General features: G+C 38.3%; 1 protein-coding gene and 1 long non-coding RNA gene across 2 annotated transcripts in view; one reads left to right on the top strand and one right to left on the bottom strand.

Annotated features, from left to right (window-relative positions):
- Positions 1-22,950, top strand: part of LOC306866890 (receptor-type tyrosine-protein phosphatase beta-like) — an 88,325-nt gene that overhangs the window by 48,710 nt on the left and 16,665 nt on the right. Inside the window, exons 18-31 of the mRNA XM_079412314.1 lie at positions 5,378-5,626; positions 6,404-6,661; positions 7,021-7,269; positions 9,777-10,025; positions 10,811-11,068; positions 11,421-11,669; positions 14,715-14,972; positions 15,142-15,390; positions 16,175-16,435; positions 16,657-16,917; positions 17,072-17,320; positions 17,574-17,834; positions 18,643-18,912; positions 22,551-22,814. Of these exons, the coding sequence (XP_079268440.1) occupies positions 5,378-5,626; positions 6,404-6,661; positions 7,021-7,269; positions 9,777-10,025; positions 10,811-11,068; positions 11,421-11,669; positions 14,715-14,972; positions 15,142-15,390; positions 16,175-16,435; positions 16,657-16,917; positions 17,072-17,320; positions 17,574-17,834; positions 18,643-18,912; positions 22,551-22,814 (3,585 nt within the window). The remainder of the gene's footprint in view (positions 1-5,377; positions 5,627-6,403; positions 6,662-7,020; positions 7,270-9,776; positions 10,026-10,810; positions 11,069-11,420; positions 11,670-14,714; positions 14,973-15,141; positions 15,391-16,174; positions 16,436-16,656; positions 16,918-17,071; positions 17,321-17,573; positions 17,835-18,642; positions 18,913-22,550; positions 22,815-22,950) is intronic.
- On the bottom strand, positions 1,264-4,893 carry LOC306866892. The gene is made up of 4 exons (XR_013783974.1): positions 4,839-4,893; positions 4,368-4,397; positions 4,046-4,089; positions 1,264-2,836 (listed from the first exon to the last, which is right to left on the bottom strand). It is a non-coding gene; the product is annotated as an uncharacterized lncRNA (long non-coding RNA).

Raw genomic sequence — 22,950 nt, 5'->3', positions numbered from 1 at the left:
TACATAGTACATTATCAGAATTATACCTTTCTGCAACTCACAGTATACCAGTACGTAGAATTTTTTAATATCTCTTGCCTTTGTTTTTGTACAAATTCCCATAGAAAACTTGTTACAGAATAAATTAGAAAAATGGTGTAACTATCAATTAAACCTCCATCAAAATAAATAAAACAGATAATTTGTTAGATCTCAGCAGGGGCGTAGTTTGTGGGGGTGGGGGGAGGTAACCCCCCAATAACCAAAACTAGCAAGTTCAACCCCCCCAATATTTATATCACGGTTAATGGAAACTTGGACTCAGGCTATTTATTAATTGTTTGAACCGCGCCTTCTGCGCTTTTATAAGCGCTAACTTCACATACGAACCGAACGGAGCGCTTATCAGCACAACATGACTGAAGCGCAGTTCTTTTAATTGTGCACGAGCGGCGCGTGAATCCCCCTATACTCTGTGCGCGTGCACCAGCGCGCTCGAGAAGCGTGAGAAGATTTGCGCGAGCCATTCCTATCGTATTCTATTGAGAAACTGCCACTTTAAAATGCTATGGAGAAAGTCGAACATTATCTAAAAAAAAGTCACAAACTAAAAATACTGATGAAAAGAGAACACATAATATTGCACCAGCACTAACATAATATTAAAATATTTTTAAACTACTCATGATGACCACCTTTACTATAATTTATCACGGTTTATTGTAGGCTTATTTATTGTTGTAAATTTTGTCTAACTTGTAGAATTTATAATAGAAAATCTGTTAAGGGAATAGATTTTCCTTATAGATTTATATTACAACTGTGGCTTGTTGTAGCTATTGTTTCTAAAGGCTGTTGTTTCTCATAACAAATGCAATATAGATTAATATAAAAGTCATTATTGGCCTGGTAATGATGAATAGGTTAGCCTTATTATAACAAATGCTACAGTTAAGAACTATGGTGCTTTTCATAAGAGCAAGCACAAGTCAGAATCGAGAGGCAATGGGTTCTAATGATGAGTGATGGAGAAACCTTCAGATATTCCAGTGATGGCACAGGTTACATCATTAACAGCCTGATGAACTGTTAATGAGTAAGAAATAAACAATATCAATAAAAGAAAACGTTAAGTTAGATTGACTTCCCATGGCGTGCTGAATTAGAACATTCTGTCAAACTATAGCCTAAGTGTCTAAAATATATTATATCCTATGCAAACAAGTATTTGTTAACTAGCTTATTACTTTATTGCAGTTACGCAATCAACCAACTTTGCATGTGCACTGTAAAACCCGATTAGTTCAGAGTACTCAAAACTTTTGTGGAAACTGATTACCTAAGATTTTTTAAGTAAACATACTTAAAAATTACAATTACACTAAACTTAAATATTTTTCTTTCCCTTTTTTATAATTTTAAGTACAGTGTACTTAAAAACTTTACATATGCTACACTAAAGTTTTATGTTTTCAATACTAACTGTTTTTAACTAATTACCACTTATATAAATAAAATATTTTATTCAAGAAATAAACTCCTGAATAACTCATAGCCTGATACATATTTGAGTTCAAAATACTAAAAAGCACACACAGAACTGTTGACATATAATTAAAGGGTTTTTATTTACTATTAAATTCTTTGTCTATTTTGCACAACTGTTTATATAAATCTCTGTAAACATGTAACAAATCAAATTAGAAACTGTTAAAACATTGATTATAATTTTTTACACCCATGGCCATTATTTTGCAACATGGAAAATCAAAATAAATAAAATCAATAAAATAAATAAAGCTCCTCCAAAAAGAAATGTTAAAAAATTATAAATTATAGGAAATAAAAACAATAAATTAAGTCAAAACACAAACAATAATACATACCTGATTGCATTAAATATGCAACAGAGATAGATTGTACAAAACGTAAATGTAAACATTTAAATGCTTTAAACTAATGTTCCATTGTGTAAAGTGCAACTGAGGTAGATCTAACAACTTACCAAATGTTTAAACTACATATTAAACAATATACACTTGTAAACAACCTTAAAATAAACAAAATCTGATAACAAAAATCAAGTTTCTGTTGTAAGAGTGCAACTGGGGTAGATCTGGTGCAGAAAACAACCTACCAAATGTAAAAATGCTGTAAACTACATGTTTAGCTTATAAAACAAATTGAGATAAACAAAGGAAGTGACAATATTAAAGTAACAACCTACCAAATGTTTAAACTACATGTTTAACAATATACACTTGTAAAACACCTTAGAATAAAAAAATACAATCTGATTGCAAAAAGTTTTTGTTGTAGAAGTGCAACTGAGGTGGATTTGGTGCAGAAGACAACATACCAAATGTATAAATGCTTTAAACTACATTTTCTACAACATACGCTTACAAAACTACTTAGCAGGAACTAACAAACCCAGAGTGCAATCAAGATAGATTTGGTGGCCAGGACACAACCTACCCAATGAAAACATCCAAGCACTTAAAACAGCACTTGTAGACAAGATGGAATTTGCCTACAAAGTAAGTAATAGTTAATTTTTTAGATTGAGTAAGCAGGGTTTCAGAGGTTTACCATCATCAAGCCCCATCAGCATTTTCTGGATGAATGTGAAGGTGTGAATCAATTTTCTTGGGTAATCCAAATGCAATGCATACATTAACCCAAAGAGTAACACAAAGGCCTCAGGAAACGTGGGGATGTCGCTCAGCACAAACTCATCTTCCACCACAACAGCGGTCCTTGCCGGATTGAAACAGACAGGACCAGTGTTCTCAGTGACTTCCATCACAAGGGCAAGAGGGGTACCAGTGATGTCTGGCTCATCCGACTCCTCCACCTGGAATGCACAAAGAGGGTCCAACTGTAAACATGTCTAGTAATGAATTACATCATCAGGTATATCATAAGAATTTTTTGGTTAACTATCACTTTAATATAGTATCATACTTAACCAGGCAGGCCTTTTCAGTTTACACAGAATTGGCCCAAATTTAAAAACTAGACAAGAACATACATAGAGAATTTGCAAAAGTAGAGTGAAATAAAGTTGAATATATATTAAGGTAATATATAATACACAGGGCCAACTCCACTGGAACAATGCCTTCAAAAAGATCATGAAGGACATCAGGCGGGAAACCAGTGATTGTGTGAAAACACTGCAAACTCTCTCTCAAGACACAGTCTCTTTGGACACCAAACTGACTGTGACCATCCCCTTGTAAAACATCCTGCAGGTCATGATCATGGTTGGCTTTTGTCCTTGGGGTAAATTCGCCATCTCCAACAGCAGAAGATTGAATCTCTTCTCGTGTAGCTTTGCAGAACCTACAAACATATCCAGCTCTGAAAGACTGCACAAAGCCTGCTAAGGAATGGGCTGCTAGATTATCAGCCACAACAACTGAAACAGTACCCCGAACTGACTGACCAAGGGACTCGATAAAAACCCCATCATGTTCAAGGCAGCCAAGGTCTTGCAACAAAGGAGAAAGTGCTCTTTGATAGCCACAGCTGTGAAGATCTGGTACCTTACATAGGACTGCGAGCTGAATCACATGCAGTGCAGATCGATATTTAGATGGCAGATCACCAAACATCCAATAGACTGAACAGAGTTTGTGGATCTTACGTGAAGTCCCAAGTGGATTAGCGATTTCTAGATCATCTATGTATAAAATCAATGGCAGTGACAGTTCTGAAGATGACAACAAAGTATTCTCCTGGAAATACTTGCCATCTTTATGGCTCATATAATGACCTTCTTGTGATGCCTTGGTTTCCTTTTATTCGGTCAAGGATGTCAGTATGTTTGAATATTTCCTGGATCATCTGAAGTATTGGGACATAAACGACTGTGCGCCCAGACTCCAACACGTACTGCACTGGCTTTACCACAGGAAATGTTTTTTCGAAATATGTTTTTTTAGACGGCACACAACTTGCACTTCCACTCCATTGATTTTTTTATCCCTACAATTGGGGTGAATACTTTTTTAAAACCAAGAAATTTAGCCTTAACTTTACATTGTGTTATGTAACTTACCACTGGAATTGAATCAGATCTTCACAATAACAGGGACTATACATCTATACAGGAAAACAAAAAATAGCAGCATTTTAGTTTTCATGATTATAATAGATTAGATCTGGCAAATGCTACAAAGTCGACCAATGAGGCCAAAGCATGTTTCAGACTTTCAGTCATTGTTTTGTACAATTTGTACATTGCGTGGTAAACTCTGAACACGTTATTTTACTTCACTCACTTGCTAACTTGATCTGTACAAAATTAGATAAATATTCAATGCAGGTTTATGTGTGAAGCTGCTAAAAATATCTGAAGTAAACGAAAAAAGGATACTTACCAAGTTCACAGACTCTGCATCCACTTTAGCCTACAAGGCAAAAAATATGTAACTGTTAATACGAGCTTGCCGGTGTCTCTACCATACCTAGTTTTCACAACTCTTATTATTAACTATTTTTCCAATATATAACTTTGTGTCATTAGCCTTAACGTAATGGATACAAGTTACAGCTAGCCGCAAGCACATTAACAGCTGAAGGCAAGCATAAATAAGCATTTTCCAGAACAGATCGCTTAACAAAAACAGAATAAAAAATTATGACTTCCCAGACAGCAAGCAGCGTTGGCCCAGATCCGGCTCACATTTGGCCCGCATGGATTTCACTCAGGCCAGATATAGACCGGATCTGGGCCAAAACTATGTTGCTGACTTGGTTCCGCTGACTAACTGATTACAATATTAACGTTACATAATAAATTAAATATGGCAATGGGGTTAATGGTTAAAAAATGTGCATGAAATACTCACACGAGTGTCCGCCATCTTGGTTATGTTTTCTGGTAGCGTCAGTCAGAACGATGGCGTACGTCCTGACGTAGATGACGTCATTGAACGTCACTCCGTATACTTAAAAAATATCACTTCAGTAGCAATGTATACTCAAAAATGATGAGCAACGCAAAATTAAAATTAAGTCATTTGTTCAAAAAATGCTATAGTTTTAAGTTCAATAAACTATGTAATTGATTATAATTATGGTGTTCTCATTTTTTATAAGTTAGTTGTACTGTTCGGGTTTACAGTGTGAGGTGGATAGCACAAAAGACCATTTTACAAAAATAAACGTTTAAGCAAACAAACAAACAAATAAACCTTAAGAGGGAGCATGACCCGGGGTCCACTTCAACCCCCCCAATGTTCAAACCAAAACTACGCCCTTGGATCTCAGTATTTACTAAAATGTAATCTAGATTCATTAAATGTTCTGATGGAGTTATCATAATCTAATCTTCATTCTAAAAAAACAACATTTTAATCCTTGAATCTCTGTTATTTTTCACTCGCAGAGCCTGACGTCATCATGAACCTCACAGCTGTTGAAATCACAACATCCTCTGTCTTACTAAACTGGACTAAACCAGACGGTCAAAGCTCCAGTTACCGTGTAGAATATGAAGATAAGAATGTGACTACTGAAAACACCTCCATCAAAATAAATGATCTGATTCCTGGAGCACAGTACACATTCAGAGTGTTTGCAGTTGCAGCTGATCATGTGACCGAGGGAAGAGCCAATCAGATTTCACTGTATACCAGTAAGAGCTCTGATTGGATGTTCAATTTGAATGACATAAACAATACAATCTTCATTCTAAAAAAAAAAAAACCTTTGCTAGCCAAACTATGTACACTAATAATAATTGAAAACATCATTATTATTATAAAAAAAAATCACATAATATTGAATTGTGAACTTCATTAAAATCATAACACTTTAAACAACAAAGCCAGAGATGAAGAGTATTTTCATGTTAATTGCCATCAGTGTTATAAATGAACTTTCCCATAGGGAAATGTTTCCACTTCAAATTGATTTCCAGGAGCACTTTTTATTAGGGCTGCACGATATATCGCATCCAATATTTAATGCCCATCTTGTCAGTAAAGCCGGTTCTGTAATCAGCGGTAATTTCCATCACGTGCGTGATTTCACATGGAGCAGCATTTACTACACAGAGCCGTTGTTCACTGACAAGCTGCGCAAAACCACGTTTATAATGAACTGAACAAGATGCGCATTAAATATCGCATGCGATATATCGTGTAGCCCTACTTTTCATCTTTATACAGGGTCTTTATATTTTTTCTAACCCTTTAAAAATGTCATCTTAAATTTAGTTTAAGAATTTAATTATTTAGTTTAATAGAATAATAAGACACAATAGGCTGTTAAACTTATTAAACCATCTTTGCATTGAAGAGCTAGCATCGAAGCTCCATCTGAGCTTTACTTTAATCATAATTGTATAATTCATGCATCTGTTGTAATTTTACCACCATTACATATCATTTACTTTTCTCTCCCCACACAGAGCCAGATGTGATCAGGAATCTCACAGCAAACAACATCACAACAGCATCTGTGTTTCTGACATGGAATGAACCAGCTGGAAATACAGATTTCTTTAAAATTCAATGGACTGATGAGAAAACAAACGGAAATTCAACAACGAACACTTCCTATAACATCACTGGTCTGACTGCTGGAGTCAATTACACATTCTGCATCACTGCTGTGGCAGCAGATCAATCAACAGAAGGAGAAACTGTCTGCATCTCAAACTATACCAGTATGTAAAACTATAAAATATCTGTTTTGTGCTACATAGTACATTATCAGAATTATACCTTTCTGCAACTCACAGTATACCAGTATGTAGAATTTTTTAATATATTTTGCCTTTGTTTTTGTACAAATTCCTATCGAAAACTTGTGTTACAGAGTAAATTAGAAAAATGGTGTAACTATCAATTAAACCTCCATCAAAATAAATAAAACAGATAATTTGTTAGATCTCAGTATTTATTAAAATGTAATCTAGATTCATTAAATGTTCTGATGGAGTTATCATAAACAATCTAATCTTCATTCTAAAGAAAAAAAAAAAAACATTTTAATCCCTGAATGTCTGTTATTTTTCACTCGCAGAGCCTGACGTCATCATGAACCTCACAGCTGTTGAAATCACAACATCCTCAGTCTTATTAAACTGGACTAAACCAGACGGTCAAAGCTTCCGTTACCGTGTAGAATATGAAGATAAGAATGTGACTACTGAAAACACCTCCATCAAAATAAATGATCTGATTCCTGGAGCACAGTACACATTCAGAGTGTTTGCAGTTGCAGCTGATCATGTGACCGAGGGAAGAGCCAATCAGATTTCACTGTATACCAGTAAGAGCTCTGATTGGATGTTTAATCTGCATGACATAAACAATATAATCTTCATTCTAAAAAAAAAAAAAAAAAAAAAAACCTTTGCTAGCCAAACTCTGTACAAGAATAATAATTGAAAACATTATTATTATAAAAAAAAAAAAATCTAATTATATTGAATTGTGAACTGCATTTGTGATGTGCAGTTATAAATAAGCATCATGGTAGTATTCCATTCCACTGAATTTATGTTTATGAATTAGGTGGCTGGGAGCCTACAAATGACCTTAACTGGAACAATGTGTATCATTATATAAATTAACATACACATAAAGAATAATCAGCATTCCCAGCATAGTCAAAAATGTAGGGGTAATGTTAAATAACAATTATGATAATAAATATATTACAAGAATTGTGCTCTTAACTTCAGTGGTGTGAAAAAGTGTTGGCCCCCTTCCTGATTTTTTATTTTATTGCATGTTTGTCACACTTTAATGTTTCAGATCATCAAACAAATTTAAATATTAATCAAAGATAACACAAGTAAACACAACATGCAGTTTTTGAATGAAGGTTTTATTTTATGAAGGGAAAACAAAATGCAAACCCACATGGCCCTGTGTGAAAAAGTGTCCCCCCCATTAAAACATAACTGTGGTTTATCACACCTGACTTCAGTTTCTCTAGCCACACCCAGGCCTGATTACTGCCACACCTGTTTGCAATCAAGAAATCACTTAAATTGGACCTGCCTGACAAAGTGAAGTAGACCAAAAGATCTTCAAAAGCGACACATCGTGTTGAGGTCCAAAGAAAGTCAGGAACAAATGAGAAAGAAAGTAATTGAGATCTATCAGTCTGGAAAAGCCATTTCTAAAGCTTTGGGACTCCAGCAAACCACAGTGAGAGCCATTATCCACAAATGACGAAAACATGGAACAATGGTGAACCTTCCCAGGAGTGGCCGGCCGACCAAAATTACCCCAAGAGCGCAGCGACGACTCATCCAAGAGGTCACAAAAGACCCCACAACAACATCTAAAGAACTGCAGGCCTCACTTGCCTCAGTTAAGGTCAGTGTTCATGACTCCACCATAAGAAAGAGACTGGGCAAAAATGGCCTGCATGGCAGAGTTCCAAGACGAAAACCGCTGCTGAGCAAAAAGAACATAAAGGCTCGTCTTAGTTTTGCCAGAAAACACCTTGATGATCCCCAAGACTTTTGGGGAAATACTCTGTGGACTGACGAGACAAAAGTTGAACTTTTTGGAAAGTGTGTGTCCCATTACATCTGGCGTAAAAGTAACACAGCATTTCAGAAAAAGAACATCATACCAACAGTAAAATATGTTGGTGGTAGTGTGATGGTCTGGGGCTGTTTTGCTGCTTCAGGACCTGGAAGACTTGCTGTGATAAATGGAACCATGAATTCAGCCGTCTACCAAAAAATCCTGCAGGACAATGTCCGGCCATCTGTTCGTGACCTCAAGCTGAAGCGAACTTGGGTTCTGCAGCAGGACAATGATCCAAAACACACCAGCAAATCCACCTCTGAATGGCTGAAGAAAAACAAAATTAAGACTTTGGAGTGGCCTAGTCAAAGTCCTGACCTGAATCCTATAGAGATGCTGTGGCATGACCTTAAAAAGGCGGTTCATGCTCGAAAACCCTCCAATGTGGCTGAATTACAACAATTCTGCCAAGATGAGTGGGCCAAAATTCCTCCACAGCGCTGTAACAGACTTATTGCAAGTTATCGCAAACGCTTGATTGCAGTTGTTGCTGCTAAGGGTGGCCCAATCAGTTATTAGGTTTAGGGGGCAAGCACTTTTTCACAAAGTGCCATGTGGGTTTGGATTTTGTTTTCCCTTCATAATAAAAAGCTTCATTCAAAAACTGCATGTTGTGTTTACTTGTGTTATCTTGATCTGAAACATTAAAGTGTGACAAACATGCAAAAAAATTAAAAATCAGGAAGGGGGCCAACACTTTTTCACACCACTGTACATGAAGATATTAAAATCATAAATAACACTTTAAACAACAAAGCCAGAGATGAAGAATATTTTCATGTTTATTGCCATTGGTGTTAGAAATGAACTTTCCCATAGGGAAATGTTTCCACTTCAAATTGATTTCCAGAGGCACTTTTTATCTGCATCTCAAACTATACCAGTATGTACAACTATAAAATATCTGTTTTGTGCTACATAGTACATTATCAGAATTATACCTTTCTGCAACTCACAGTATACCTGTACGTAGAATTTTTGAATATATTTTTCCTTTGTTTTTGTACAAATTCCCATAGAAAACTTGCTACAGAATAAATTAGAAAAATGGTGTAACTATCAATTAAACCTCCATCAAAATAAATAAAACAGATAATTTGTTAGATCTCAGTATTTACTAAAATGTAATCTAGATTCATTAAATGTTCTGATGGAGTTATCATAATCTAATCTTCATTCTAAAGAAAACGACATTTTAATCCCTGAATGTCTTTTATTTTTCACTCGCAGAGCCTGACGTCATCATGAACCTCACAGCTGTTGAAATCACAACATCCTCTGTCTTATTAAACTGGACTAAACCAGACGGTCAAAGCTCCAGTTATCGTGTAGAATATGAAGATAAGAATGTGACTACTGAAAACACCTCCATCAAAATAAATGATCTGATTCCTGGAGCACAGTACACATTCAGAGTGTTTGCAGTTGCAGCTGATCATGTGACCGAGGGAAGAGCCAATCAGATTTCACTGTATACCAGTAAGAGCTCTGATTGGATGTTCAATCTGAATGACATAATATAATCTTCATTCTAAAAAAAAAAAAAAAAACCTTTGCTAGCCAAACTATGTAAACAAATAATAATTGAAAACATTATTATTATTATTATAAAAAATCACATAATATTGAATTGTGAACTTCATTAAAATCATAAATAACACTTTAAACAACAAAGCCAGAGATGAAGAGTATTTTCATGTTAATTGCCATCAGTGTTATAAATGAACTTTCCCATAGGGAAATGTTTCCACTTCAAATTGATTTCCAGGGGCACTGTTTATTAGGGCTGCACGATATATCGCATTCAATATTTAATGCCCATCTTGTCAGTAAAGCCGGTTCTGTATTCACCTGTAATTTCCATCACGTGCGTGATTTCACATGGAGCAGCATTTACTACACAGAGCCGTTGTTCACTGACAAGCTGCGCAAAACCACGTTTATAATGAACTGAACAAGATGTGCATTAAATATCGCATGCGATATATCGTGTAGCCCTACTTTTCATCTTTATACAGGGTCTTTATATTTTTTCTAACCTTTTAAAAATATCTGTCATCTTAAATTTAGTTTAAGAATTTAATTATTTAATTTAATAGAATAATAAGACACAATAGGCTGTTAAACTTATTAAATCATCTTTGCATTGAAGAGCTGGCATCGAAGCTCCATCTGAGCTTTACTTTAATCATAATTGTATAGTTCATGCATCTGTTGTAATTTTACCACCATTACATATCATTTACTTTTCTCTCCCCACACAGAGCCAGATGTGATCAGGAATCTCACAGCAAACAACATCACAACAGCATCTGTGTTTCTGACATGGAATGAACCAGGTGGAAATAGAGATTTCTTTAAAATTCAATGGACTGATGAGAAAACAAACGGAAATTCAACAACGAACACTTTCTATAACATCACTGGTCTGACTGCTGGAGTCAATTACACATTCTGCATCACTGCTGTGGCAGCAGATCAATCAACAGAAGGAGAAACTGTCTGCATCTCAAACTATACCAGTATGTAAAACTATAAAATATCTGTTTTGTGCTACATAGTACATTATCAAAATTATACCTTTCTGCAACTCACAGTATACCAGTACGTAGAATTTTTGAATATATTTTGCCTTTGTTTTTGTACAAATTCCTATCGAAAACTTGTGTTACAGAGTAAATTAGAAAAATGGTGTAACTATCAATTAAACCTCCATCAAAATAAATAAAACAGATAATTTGTTAGATCTCAGTATTTACTAAAATGTAATCTAGATTCATTAAATGTTCTGATGGAGTTATCATAAACAATCTAATCTTCATTCTAAAAAAACAACATTTTAATCCCTGAATGTCTGTTATTTTTCACTCGCAGAGCCTGACGTCATCATGAACCTCACAGCTGTTGAAATCACAACATCCTCTGTCTTACTAAACTGGACTAAACCAGACGGTCAAAGCTTCCGTTATCGTGTAGAATATGAAGATAAGAATGTGACTACTGAAAACACCTTCATCAAAATAAATTATCTGATTCCTGGAGCACAGTACACATTCATAGTGTTTGCAGTTGCAGCTGATCATGTGACCGAGGGAAGAGCCAATCAGATTTCACTGTATACCAGTAAGAGCTCTAATTGGATGTTTAATCTGAATGACATAAACAATATAATCTTCATTCTAAAAAAAAAAAAAAAAAAAAAACTTTGATAGCCAAACTATGTACACAAATAATAATTGAAAACATTATAATAATAATAAACAAAACACATAAACACATAATATTGAATTGTGAACTGCATTTGTGATGTGCAGTTATAAATAAGCATCATGGTAGTATTCCATTCCACTGAATTTATGTTTATGAATTAGGTGGCTGGGAGCCTACAAATGACCTTAACTGGAACAATATGTATCATTATATAAAGTAACATACACATAAAGAATAATCAGCATTCCCAGCATAGTCAAAAATGTAGGGGTAATGTTAAATAGCAATTATGATATTAAATATAATACAAGAAGTGTGCTCTTAATTACATGAAGATATTAAAATCATAACACTTTAAACAACAAAGCCAGAGATGAAGAGTATTTTCATGTTAATTGCCATCAGTGTTATAAATGAACTTTCCCATAGGGAAATGTTTCCACTTCAAATTGATTTCCAGGGGCACTTTTTATTAGGGCTGCACGATATACCTGTCACGATTCTGATCTGTTGTTTAGTTATGTCTCTGTCAGCCTTCCTAGTTTGTCCCCATCATTATTAGTTAATTAGCTCCTCACCTGTTTCTGTTCTCCCTTGATTGTGACCTGCCTTTAAAAGCCTGTGTTCTCCCCTGTTCTCTTGTCCGCTATTGTATGTGTTACACCTTCCTTCGTCGGTGAGAGTAAAGCTTATTATTTGATATACCTGCCTGCCGTGTCTTGTTTACCTTCCTGGAGTACAAACGTAACAAAATAGCGGACCCACAAAGTTTATGTAGCAGCGTTTTTCTTTTGTTTGTTTTTGGTTTCCCTCTCCTGTTATGGATCTTCCCGCTGTCCAACTCCTGTGCCTGGAGCAGATGGACCGTTCGCTGGAGAACCATACTAGGGACTTTCTCGATCTGGCCTGCCTTACCCACTTCCCTGACCGCTCGCTCTGTTTTTTACATCGCCAACCTGAGAGAGCGGTGTAAGGCATGCCTACCAGCGAACAGTGCCAAGGAGAATTTTTCCGCTTGTGTGGAGTGGGTGCTGGAGAATAGTGGACTGTTTTTTTTCGTCGGCCCTGCTGAGGACAGCTCCAGCCCCACTCCCGATCCAGAGCCCAGCCAGCCCTCACCATCTCGCTGCACGGAGTGTTCGCCAGAGCCCACCGCAGCCGTAGAGCCCGAGCCGGCCGCGATTGTTTAGCCAACCCCACTTAAAGTGACAGAGCCACTCATCGCCCTGGAACCTGAACTCAACGCGACTGACCAGGTGTGTGAGCCAGCAACACCGTGCGTCGTGGGAGTTATAGTGGAGATCAAGGGAATGGAGGAAATCCCTGACCACACTCCCACCACTGAGGGTGAGCAGTTACTGGACGCTGAGCTGTTGGACTGCTTGAGTGAGGAGGATTTCTGGCTTCTCCCTTTTCCGTTGCTCCCACCCACCTCCCCATGCCCTCCAGTGCACCTGCTGGTTCCATCCAGTACTCTTGCCTCAGCCAGCTCCTCGAAGTATGTCTCCAGGAGGTTCCCTCCCTGCCTCCCACTCCCTCCTCCTCAGTATCAGCCAACCAGTCCATCAGCCCTCCCTCAGCTGCCTCAGGAAGGCCCCTCAGCTCACCCTCAGCACGCCATGTCCGGTGGGTCGGTTGCGCTTCGGGACTTCCTGCAACCAGCTACCTCGGGGTTGGAGGATCTCCAGTCTTCTCCTCCAGCCTTCGAGACCCGGACTCCACCTCGGCCCTCTGACCCATCGGCTCCACCTTGGCTCTTGGCTCCCTCGTCTCCACCATGGCCCCTCATTCCACCAGCTCCCTAGTCCCTCCGGCTCCGCCTTGGTCAGTCGTCCCCCTGCCTACTCCACGGAACTCCACTCCTCCAGCTTTGCTTCATCCCTCTGTTCCTCTGACTCCGTCGGGTTCCTCCCTCCTTCCGGCTCCACCTTCATCCTGTCACTCCGGCTCCACCGTGTCATTCTGGATCCCCGACGTCGACTCCGCCGTGGGCTGCCATCCTGGCTGACCTCTGGACTGCCATCTGACTCCCCCTGCTCCGGGCTCCTCCCTGGTTCCTCCCACCCTCAACTCCCCCTTGGACTCATTTTTTTGGACTTTTAGTTTTTGCCTCTTTTCCATTGCCCGGCTCCCTCCTACTCCATGCCCGCCTCCCGAACCCCCACCCTCCCTCCTCTGTTGGTCTGTTTTTCGGCGTGAGGACGCGCCGTTCCGGGAGGGGGCGACCTGTCACGATTCTGATCTGTTTTTGTTTAGTTATGTCTCTGTCAGCCTTCCTAGTTTGTCCCCATGATTATTAGTTAATTAGCTCCTCACCTGTTTCTGTTCTCCCTTGATTGTGACCTGCCTTTAAAAGCCTGTGTTCTCCCCTGTTCCCTTGTCCGCTATTGTATGTGTTACACCTTCCTTCGTCGTCGAGAGTAAAGCTTATTATTTGATATACCTGCCTGCCGTGTCTTGTTTACCTTCCTGGAGTACAAACGTAGTAATATCGCATGCAATATTTAATGCCCATCTTGTCAGTAAAGCCGGTTCTGTAATCACCTGTAATTTCCATCTCGTGCGTGATTTCACATGGAGCAGCATTTACTACACAGAGCCGTTTGTTCACTGACAAGCTGCGCAAAACCCACGTTTATAATGAACTGAACAAGATGCGCATTAAATATCGCATGCGATATATCGTGTAGCCCTACTTTTTATCTTCATACAAGGTCTTTATATTCTAAACTTTTAAAAATGTCTGTCATCTTTGTTAAATTGTTAACATTAGTTTAAGAATTTTATTTAGTTCAATAGAATAAGACACAATAGGCTGTTAAACGTATTAAACCATCTTTGCAATGAAGAGCTAGCATCGAAGCTCCATCTGAGCTTTACTTTAATCATAACTGTATAATTCATGCATCTGTAATTTTACCACCATTACATATCCTTTACTTTTCTCTCCCCACACAGAGCCAGATGTGATCAGGAATCTCACAGCAAACAACATCACAACAGCATCTGTGTTTCTGACATGGAATGAACCAGGTGGAAATAGAGCTTTCTTTAAAATTCAATGGACTGATGAGAAAACAAACGGAAATTCAACAAAGAACACTTCCTATAACATCACTGGTCTGACTGCTGGAGTCAATTACACATTCTGCATCACTGCTGTGGCAGCAGATCAATCAACAGAAGGAGAAACTGTCTGCATCTCAAACTATACCAGTATGTAAAACAAAATAAATAAAACAGATAATTTTGTTAGATCTCCGTATTTACTAAAATGTAATCTAGATTCATTAAATGTTCTGATGGAGTTATCATAAACAATCTAATCTTCATTCTAAAAAAACAACATTTTAATCCTTGAATCTCTGTTATTTTTCACTCGCAGAGCCTGACGTCATCATGAACCTCACAGCTGTTGATATCACAGCATCCTCTGTCTTACTAAACTGGACTAAACCAGACGGTCAAAGCTTCCGTTACCGTGTAGAATATGAAGATAAGAATGTGACTACTGAAAACACCTCCATCAAAATAAATGATCTGATTCCTGGAGCACAGTACACATTCAGAGTGTTTGCAGTTGCAGCTGATCATGTGACCAAGGGAAGAGCCAATCAGATTTCACTGTATACCAGTAAGAGCTCTGATTGGATGTTCAATCTGAATGACATAAACAATATAATCTTCATTCAAAAAAAAAACCTTTGCTAGCCAAACTATGTACACAAATAATAATTGAAAACATTATTATTATTATTATAAAAAAAATCACATAATATTGAATTGTGAACTTCATTAAAAATCATAAATAACACTTTAAACAACAAAGCCAGAGATGAAGAGTATTTTCATGTTAATTGCCATCAGTGTTATAAATGAACTTTCCCATAGGGAAATGTTTCCACTTCAAATTGATTTCCAGAGGCACTGTTTATTAGGGCTGCACGATATACCACATACAATATTTAATGCCCATCTTTTCAGTAAAGCCGGTTCTGTAATCACCTGTAATTTCCATCACGTGCGTGATTTCACATGGAGCCGCATTTACTACACAGAGCCGTTGTTCACTGACAAGCTGCGCAAAACCACATTTATAATGAACTGAACAAGATGCGCATTAAATATTGCATGCGATATATCGTGTAGCCATACTTTTCATCTTTATACAGGGTCTTTATATTTTTTCTAACCTTTTAAAAATGTCTGTCATCTTAAATTTAGTTTAAGAATTTAATTGTTTAATTTAATAGAATAATAAGACACAATAGGCTGTTAAACTTATTAAACCATCTTTGCAATGAAGAGCTAGCATCGAAGCTCCATCTGAGCTTTACTTTAATCATAATTGTATAATTCATGCATCTGTTGTAATTTTACCACCATTACATATCATTTACTTTTCTCTCCCCACACAGAGCCAGATGTGATCAGGAATCTCACAGCAAACAACATCACAACAGCATCTGTGTTTCTGACATGGAATGAACCAGGTGGAAATAGAGCTTTCTTTAAAGTTCAGTGGACTGATGATAAAACAAACAGAAGTTCAGCAACAACAAACACTTCCTATAACATCACTGGTCTGAATGCTGGGGTCAATTACACATTCTGCATCACTGCTGTGGCAGCAGATCAATCAACAGAAGGAGAAACTGTCTGCATCTCACAATTCACTAGTATGTAGAATAAAAAAAATCTATTTTTCTTGCTATATATTAGTGACTGTATGTAAAACTATAAAATATCTGTTTTCTGCTACAATGTTATAAGAATGATCCCTTCCCCCTTTTTAGTCTATTGTTAGTTATTTTGTCCCGCCAGTTGACATTTCCCCCATATGTTTTTGTATTTAACTTTTGTCCTGATTGTAAAAATATGCTCTTCTCTCCCCAAACAGAGCCAAATATGATCATAAATCTAACAGTGTCTGAAATCACAACATCTTCTGTGTTTCTGACATGGGAAGAACCAGTTGGAAATAGATCTTTCTTTAAAATTCAGTGGACGGGTGATAAAACAAACAGAAGTTCAACAACTTATAACACCTCCTGTAACATCACTGGTCTGACTGCTGGAGTCAATTATACATTTATCATCACAGCTATAGCAGCAGACAAATCAACAGAAGGAGAATCAGTGGTTACCTCAAAATATACTAGTATGTTTTCCAATTAAATATTTCCTGATTTCTCTAGCCAGATACTCATATTATTGACTGATTCATTTCATATATATATATATAAATCTTGACTACATTAGGATTTTAGCATTCACATTTTAATCCCTGAATGTCTGTTATTTTTCACTCGCAGAGCCTGACGTCATCATGAACCTCACAGCTGTTGAAATCACAACATCCTCTGTCTTATTAAACTGGACTAAACCAGACGGTCAAAGCTCCAGTTACCGTGTAGAATATGAAGATAAGAATGTGACTACTGAAAACACCTCCATCAAAATAAATGATCTGATTCCTGGAGCACAGTACACATTCAGAGTGTTTGTAGTTGCAGCTGATCATGTGACCAAGGGAAGAGCCAATCAGATTTCACTGTATACCAGTAAGAGCTCTGATTGGATGTTTAATCTGAATGAATCTGCTGAACCTTCATCCTTGAAAGCATCTCATATTTACATGCATTGATCAGAAAACTGTACAGCAACATCTTAATACACCAGACTGAGTTCTGGCCTTATTTCCATTGTTTTATCAATTCATAATTGCACCATTCATACTTACTCATATTTACAGTCATACTTTATTTAATTCCCCTTTCATCAACATGTATGAATTGCTCTTCTCTCCCCACACAGAGCCAGGTGTAATCAGTATACTCAAAATTACTGAAATCACAACATCATCTTTGTTTCTGAGATGGGATGAGCCAGCGGGAAAGAGAGCTTTCTTTCACCTTAATTGGACTGATGTTAAAACATCCAACCATACAATAACCAATAACACAGAGTATAAAATCACTGGTCTGACTGCTGGAGTCAATTACACATTCTGCATCACTGCTGTGGCAGCAGATAAATCAACAGAAGGCAATACGTTCTGCCTCTCAAACTATACCAGTATGTAAAATTATAAACTATCTGTTCTTTGCTAAATAGAATGTTTAAACAAACTGACCCAACTTTTTTTTCTACTAATATAATTTCATTAGCATCTACTTGTTTTTATGTAAGGAACCTATAACATATGTTTTCAGTCACACTCTAGGGACCAATTCCCACCATTAACTACGACTTTTGCCTCAATTAACTCATAATTTGCTGCTTACTAATAGTTATTGAGGTAGTTGTAAAGTTTAGGTATGGGGTTGGATTAAAGGATCCAAAATGTGGTCATGCAGAATAAGGCCTTAATATGTGCACTAATAAACAGCCAATATGCTAGTTAATAAGCAACTACTTAAACATGAGAATTTGTCCCTAAACTAAAGTGCTGTTGCATGCTCTTAGTTGTACACATTGGATATGGTTTTATTGTCATAACCTATTAAGCTTGATGCCTTGACAACATCTCATTTTTGGACGGAAAATTGTACAGTGTACATTTGATTCTCACAAATTCTGGTGTAACTACACTGTAAAAAAAAAAAAAAAAAAAAAAAAAAAAAAAAAAAAAAAGTTGAACCAACCAGCTTTTTGCAGATTTTTGAGTTCTCTCAACTTATTTTTGTAGGAGATTCTCAACTTTTTGTTGTATAAACTTAAAACAAGTTGAGAAAACTCAAAAATCTGCTGAAGCTGGTTGCCTAAAAAATTTAAGTTTGCTCAACTTTTCTTTTCTTTTTTTTACAGTGTACAAATGCCATGTAATTGTATAATTATAATTCTCACTTTCACCAACTCATTTATTTTTCTTTTCCCCACACAGAGCCAGATGTGATCAGGAATCTCACAGCAAACAACATCACAACATCATCTGTGTTTCTGACATGGTATGAACCAGCTGGAAAAAGAGATTTTTTTAGAATTCAATGGAGCGATGAGAAAAGGACGACTTATAAAGAAACAAATAAAACTACTAGCACTTCCTATAACATCACTGGTCTGACTGCTGGAGTCAATTACACATTCTGCGTCACTGCTGTGGCAGCAGATAAATCAACAGAAGGAGAAACTGTCTGCACCATACAATCTACCAGTATGTAAAATTATCAAATATCTGTCCATTTCCTCTTTGTACAAAACTCCCACAATAACTTTTAATATAATGTTGTGACTATCAATGTTAGCTCCATCAGAAAATGATGTAAAACAGATAATGTGTCAGGGACCAGGTAGTGAACTTGCAAGCATTGCCCCTGGAGGAGGCAGACCCAGCCCTAGCTTTGCTCTGTCCTGTACGCGCACTGCGACAGTACGTGGATAGGACTCAGAGCTTCTGGACCTCAGAACAGCTCTTTGACTGTTACGGAGGACAGCAGAAGGGGAAGGCTGTCTTCAAGCAGAGGATGGCCCACTGGATAGTGGATGCCATCACCTTGGCCTATGAAACACAAGGTGTGCCCTGCCCGCTCAGGTTGCGTGCTCACTCCACTAGGGGTGTCGCATCGTCCTGGGCGCTGGCTCATGGTGCCTCGCTAACAGACATCTGTAGAGCTGCAGGTTGGGCGACTTCCAACACGTTCGCTAGGTTTTATAGCCTACGTGTTGAACCGGATTCGTCCTGTGTTCTCACCTCAAACGGGTAGTGGCACTGAGAGGCCCGGCTCAGAGTTGGCTTGTGGCGTCCTTACGCCTAATTCTCCAGAGAGTTCCTTAACCAGGCAAACCCTGTCGAGTCCTCCAGCACTCCGGCGTCCGGACGTGGCGGAGCGTCCGGCGCCAGGCCTTTCAGCCAATGAATTCTTGAAATCTGGTGTGAGGCTAGTGCCCATATGAGAGATCCTGTCGGGATCCCATATGTGCATCCAATGGTATGCTTATTAGAGCCGTGTTTCCCCTGGCAGACCACACTCTGCCATCTCTAATGATGCAGCCTAAGCCATCTAAGAGACTTCCATGTGTTATAGGGCCCTACGGGGTTACTTCACATGTCTAAATGTCACTTAACCCCCTCTGGAAGGAGGTGTCTGCGCAGTGTGCCTCTTCCAAGCGGAAGGGCACGCTTCCCAGTGTTATCCAAGTCCTACTGGCGGGTTGCTCAAGGAACAACAGTAGTTGACCTTCTCTGTGTAGAGCCCAGTCCTATCGTCTGCCTTATAGGAAGGATCAGGAGGCCTACACAGGGCACTGGAAGGGGCAGCTTCTGTGGCGCTTTGGTAGGGATCCCTATTTCGTCGATCATCCGACGTGACTCGGAGTGACCGACTGAAAGGGAACGTCTCGGTTACGTATGTAACCCTCGTTCCCTGAAGGAGGGAACAGAGACGTCACGTCCCGTCGCCACAGTCGCTGTACCACCGCTGAGCTGCCGAGTCACCGGCACGGCTCCTCAGCGAAAGCATGAATTAATGCGGTGCACCTGCTGCCTGTTATGCTCACGCTGTGATCAGCGGCAGCTGGATGCAATGATCGCATGCCAATGTCCATTGGCTCGTTTAGTTACACTCGAAGGGGTTTGGTCTCTCTGGCGAGATCCCAATTTCGTGGGTCATCCGACGTGACGTCTCCATTCCCTCCTTCAGGGAACGAGGGTTACATACGTAACCTAAGACGTTTTCCCGGGCCTGTGTGTGCAACAAGTGGGCGGGCAATAAGCTAATGTTTCTTTTTTTTTTTTAAAGCAGTACATAAGACAAAACATACTTAGACTATACCAAAAATACAAAACATGAAAGAAAGTAAAATAAAGATAGAAAAAAATAACTGAACCAATACAATTTTTTTTTTTTTATAAATAAATAAAAGATAGAGAGAGAGAGAGAGAAATAATTGAATAAATAAGTAGAAATTAAATAACGAATTCCTCTTAGAAAGGGAGAAAAAAAAACAAAAAAATCACGGTTGGTGTGGAGGCACCAAGGTGGTATGAGAGTACGTCGGCATTCAGGGGCCTTAGAGTGGAACAGCCAGGAATGTTTCCGCCTGAGCATTATATTTCAATGAGAGTATGGTGCACCAGAGAGAACCTTTTCACCCTTAACGTGGGAGGGGGAGGGGGTGATTTACTATGAATATTTCATGTTGACGTCAACATGAAATGGCTTGGGATTCGTTTTTAAAAAAAAGACACATTTCCATGATTCAGAGTTTTTTTAAGGAATTTAAGGAATGAAGCAAGTCATTTTATGAATGTAATTGAATCATTCGCTCGGCCAGTGGGTTCAAAATGCGGGACCAGGAACCAAACAGCACTGTGTTGCTCACAGACACGCAACTCTTCTGCTCGGGATTTTTAAAAAATCTAATCTTCCAATTAATATCCAAGTATAAAAGACAGCCTTTTACCACTTTCTTTGTTAGTTCTTTCGGCATCCCTCCTCCTCCCCATCTCCTCCTTTTATGCATACATATTTATTTATTTATCTTTCTGTCTATAGGGGGCTATCAGAGCTCGAGCAGAATAGTCTCTCTGAGCCCTCCATTGCAGACATGAAGCCAAATCTGTTTACCACTAATGCTAAGATTATATGGGCACACGAACTCATGAATAGTATTTAATAAATAAAGAGTATTTTATAAATAAAGAGATTATATTTACAGTTTTTAAAAAGTATTATTTTATTTGTAATAAGTGCAGTAGAAGATGCTGTATTTATACTTAATAATATTAGTGGATAAATAGTAGTGGATAGTTGCACCTCAGAGTTGTAGTAGCCTACATTATAAAACAGTATGAGATGATAACATATTGAGTGTAGATTATAATCTTTATTGAAATTATTAATGGATGTCGGCTGGGTCAATAAAGCCCTACACCTAACCCTACAGCTATACCCTATAAACACTATATATACCTGAGGCACTTTACTGAAAATAAACGCCTTTCCGATCTGATATGTGATGGGAAAAGGGAAAAGAATGTGAGTTGAACGAGTTTGGCAAAAGGCAGATTCAAACTTGCGTCGATCGCTTTAGAAGTTATCATCAAGAGTCTCCCTACGCCACTGCTGGTGTTGTTGAATATGCGTATTTTGTAATGATTTCTATTGCAAGTAGACATTGGTGGGTACAGTTACTCTAAATAGCCTCTGCGGGGAAGTCGTGGCCTAATGGTTAGAGAGTCGGACTCGTAATCGAAAGGTTGTGGGTTCGAGTCCCCGGCCGGCAGGGATTGTAGGTGGTGGGAGTGAATGTCCAGCGCTCTTTCCACCCTCAATACCACGACTGAGGTGCCCTTGAGCAAGGCACCGAACCCCCAACTGCTCCCCGGGCGCTGCAGCATGGCTGCCCACTGCTCCGGGTGTGTGTTCACGGTGTGTGTGTGTGTGTGTGTGTGTGTGCGCATTTGTTCACTACTCACTGCTGTGTGTGTGCACTTGGATGGGTTAAACGCAGAGCACCAATTTCGAGTATGGGTCACCATACTTGACAATGCGTCACGACTTACTTACTTACTTACTTACTTAACAAGGTGGCCTATTTGCACTTAATAGACACTACATATTTGGAACTGTTTTGGCGATATAGAGCAAATCAGAAATACTGTTCTGTAATGTAAGTCAGTTAATAGCTTTTTTTTAATTGCATAAAATCAGAATTACATTTGCAGTCGTGCTAACATTCGGGAAAACAGTACTCTTCTTCCTTGATTGATATTGCTGAACTATACCATATGTTACAAAAAAACAAGAACTCAAAAGTCATTTGTGAATTGTTCTTTTCTGCTGTACACAGAGCCGGATGCGATCAGGAATCTCAACGTGTCTAAAATCACAACCTCATCTGTGTTTCTGACTTGGGTTGAACCAGCTGGAAATAGATCTTTCTTTAAACTCAAATGGACTGATGAGAAGACTAACGCAAATACAACAGAAACTTCTAACACTTCCTATAACATCACTGGTCTGACTGCTGGGGTCAATTACACATTCTGCAACACTGCTGTGGCAGCAGATCAATCAACAGAAGGAGAAACTGTCTGCATCTCACAATTCACTAGTATGTAGAATAAAAAAAATCAATTTTTCTTGCTATATATTAGTGAGTATATGTAAAACTAAAATATCTGTTTTCTGCTACAATGTTATAAGAATGATCCCTTCCCCCTTTTTAGTCTATTGTTAGTTATTTTGTC

Source organism: Barbus barbus (genome assembly GCF_936440315.1).
Source record: "Barbus barbus genome assembly, chromosome: 48".
NCBI lineage: Eukaryota > Metazoa > Chordata > Actinopteri > Cypriniformes > Cyprinidae > Barbus > Barbus barbus.
This window is presented reverse-complemented; position numbering and strand designations above follow the sequence as displayed.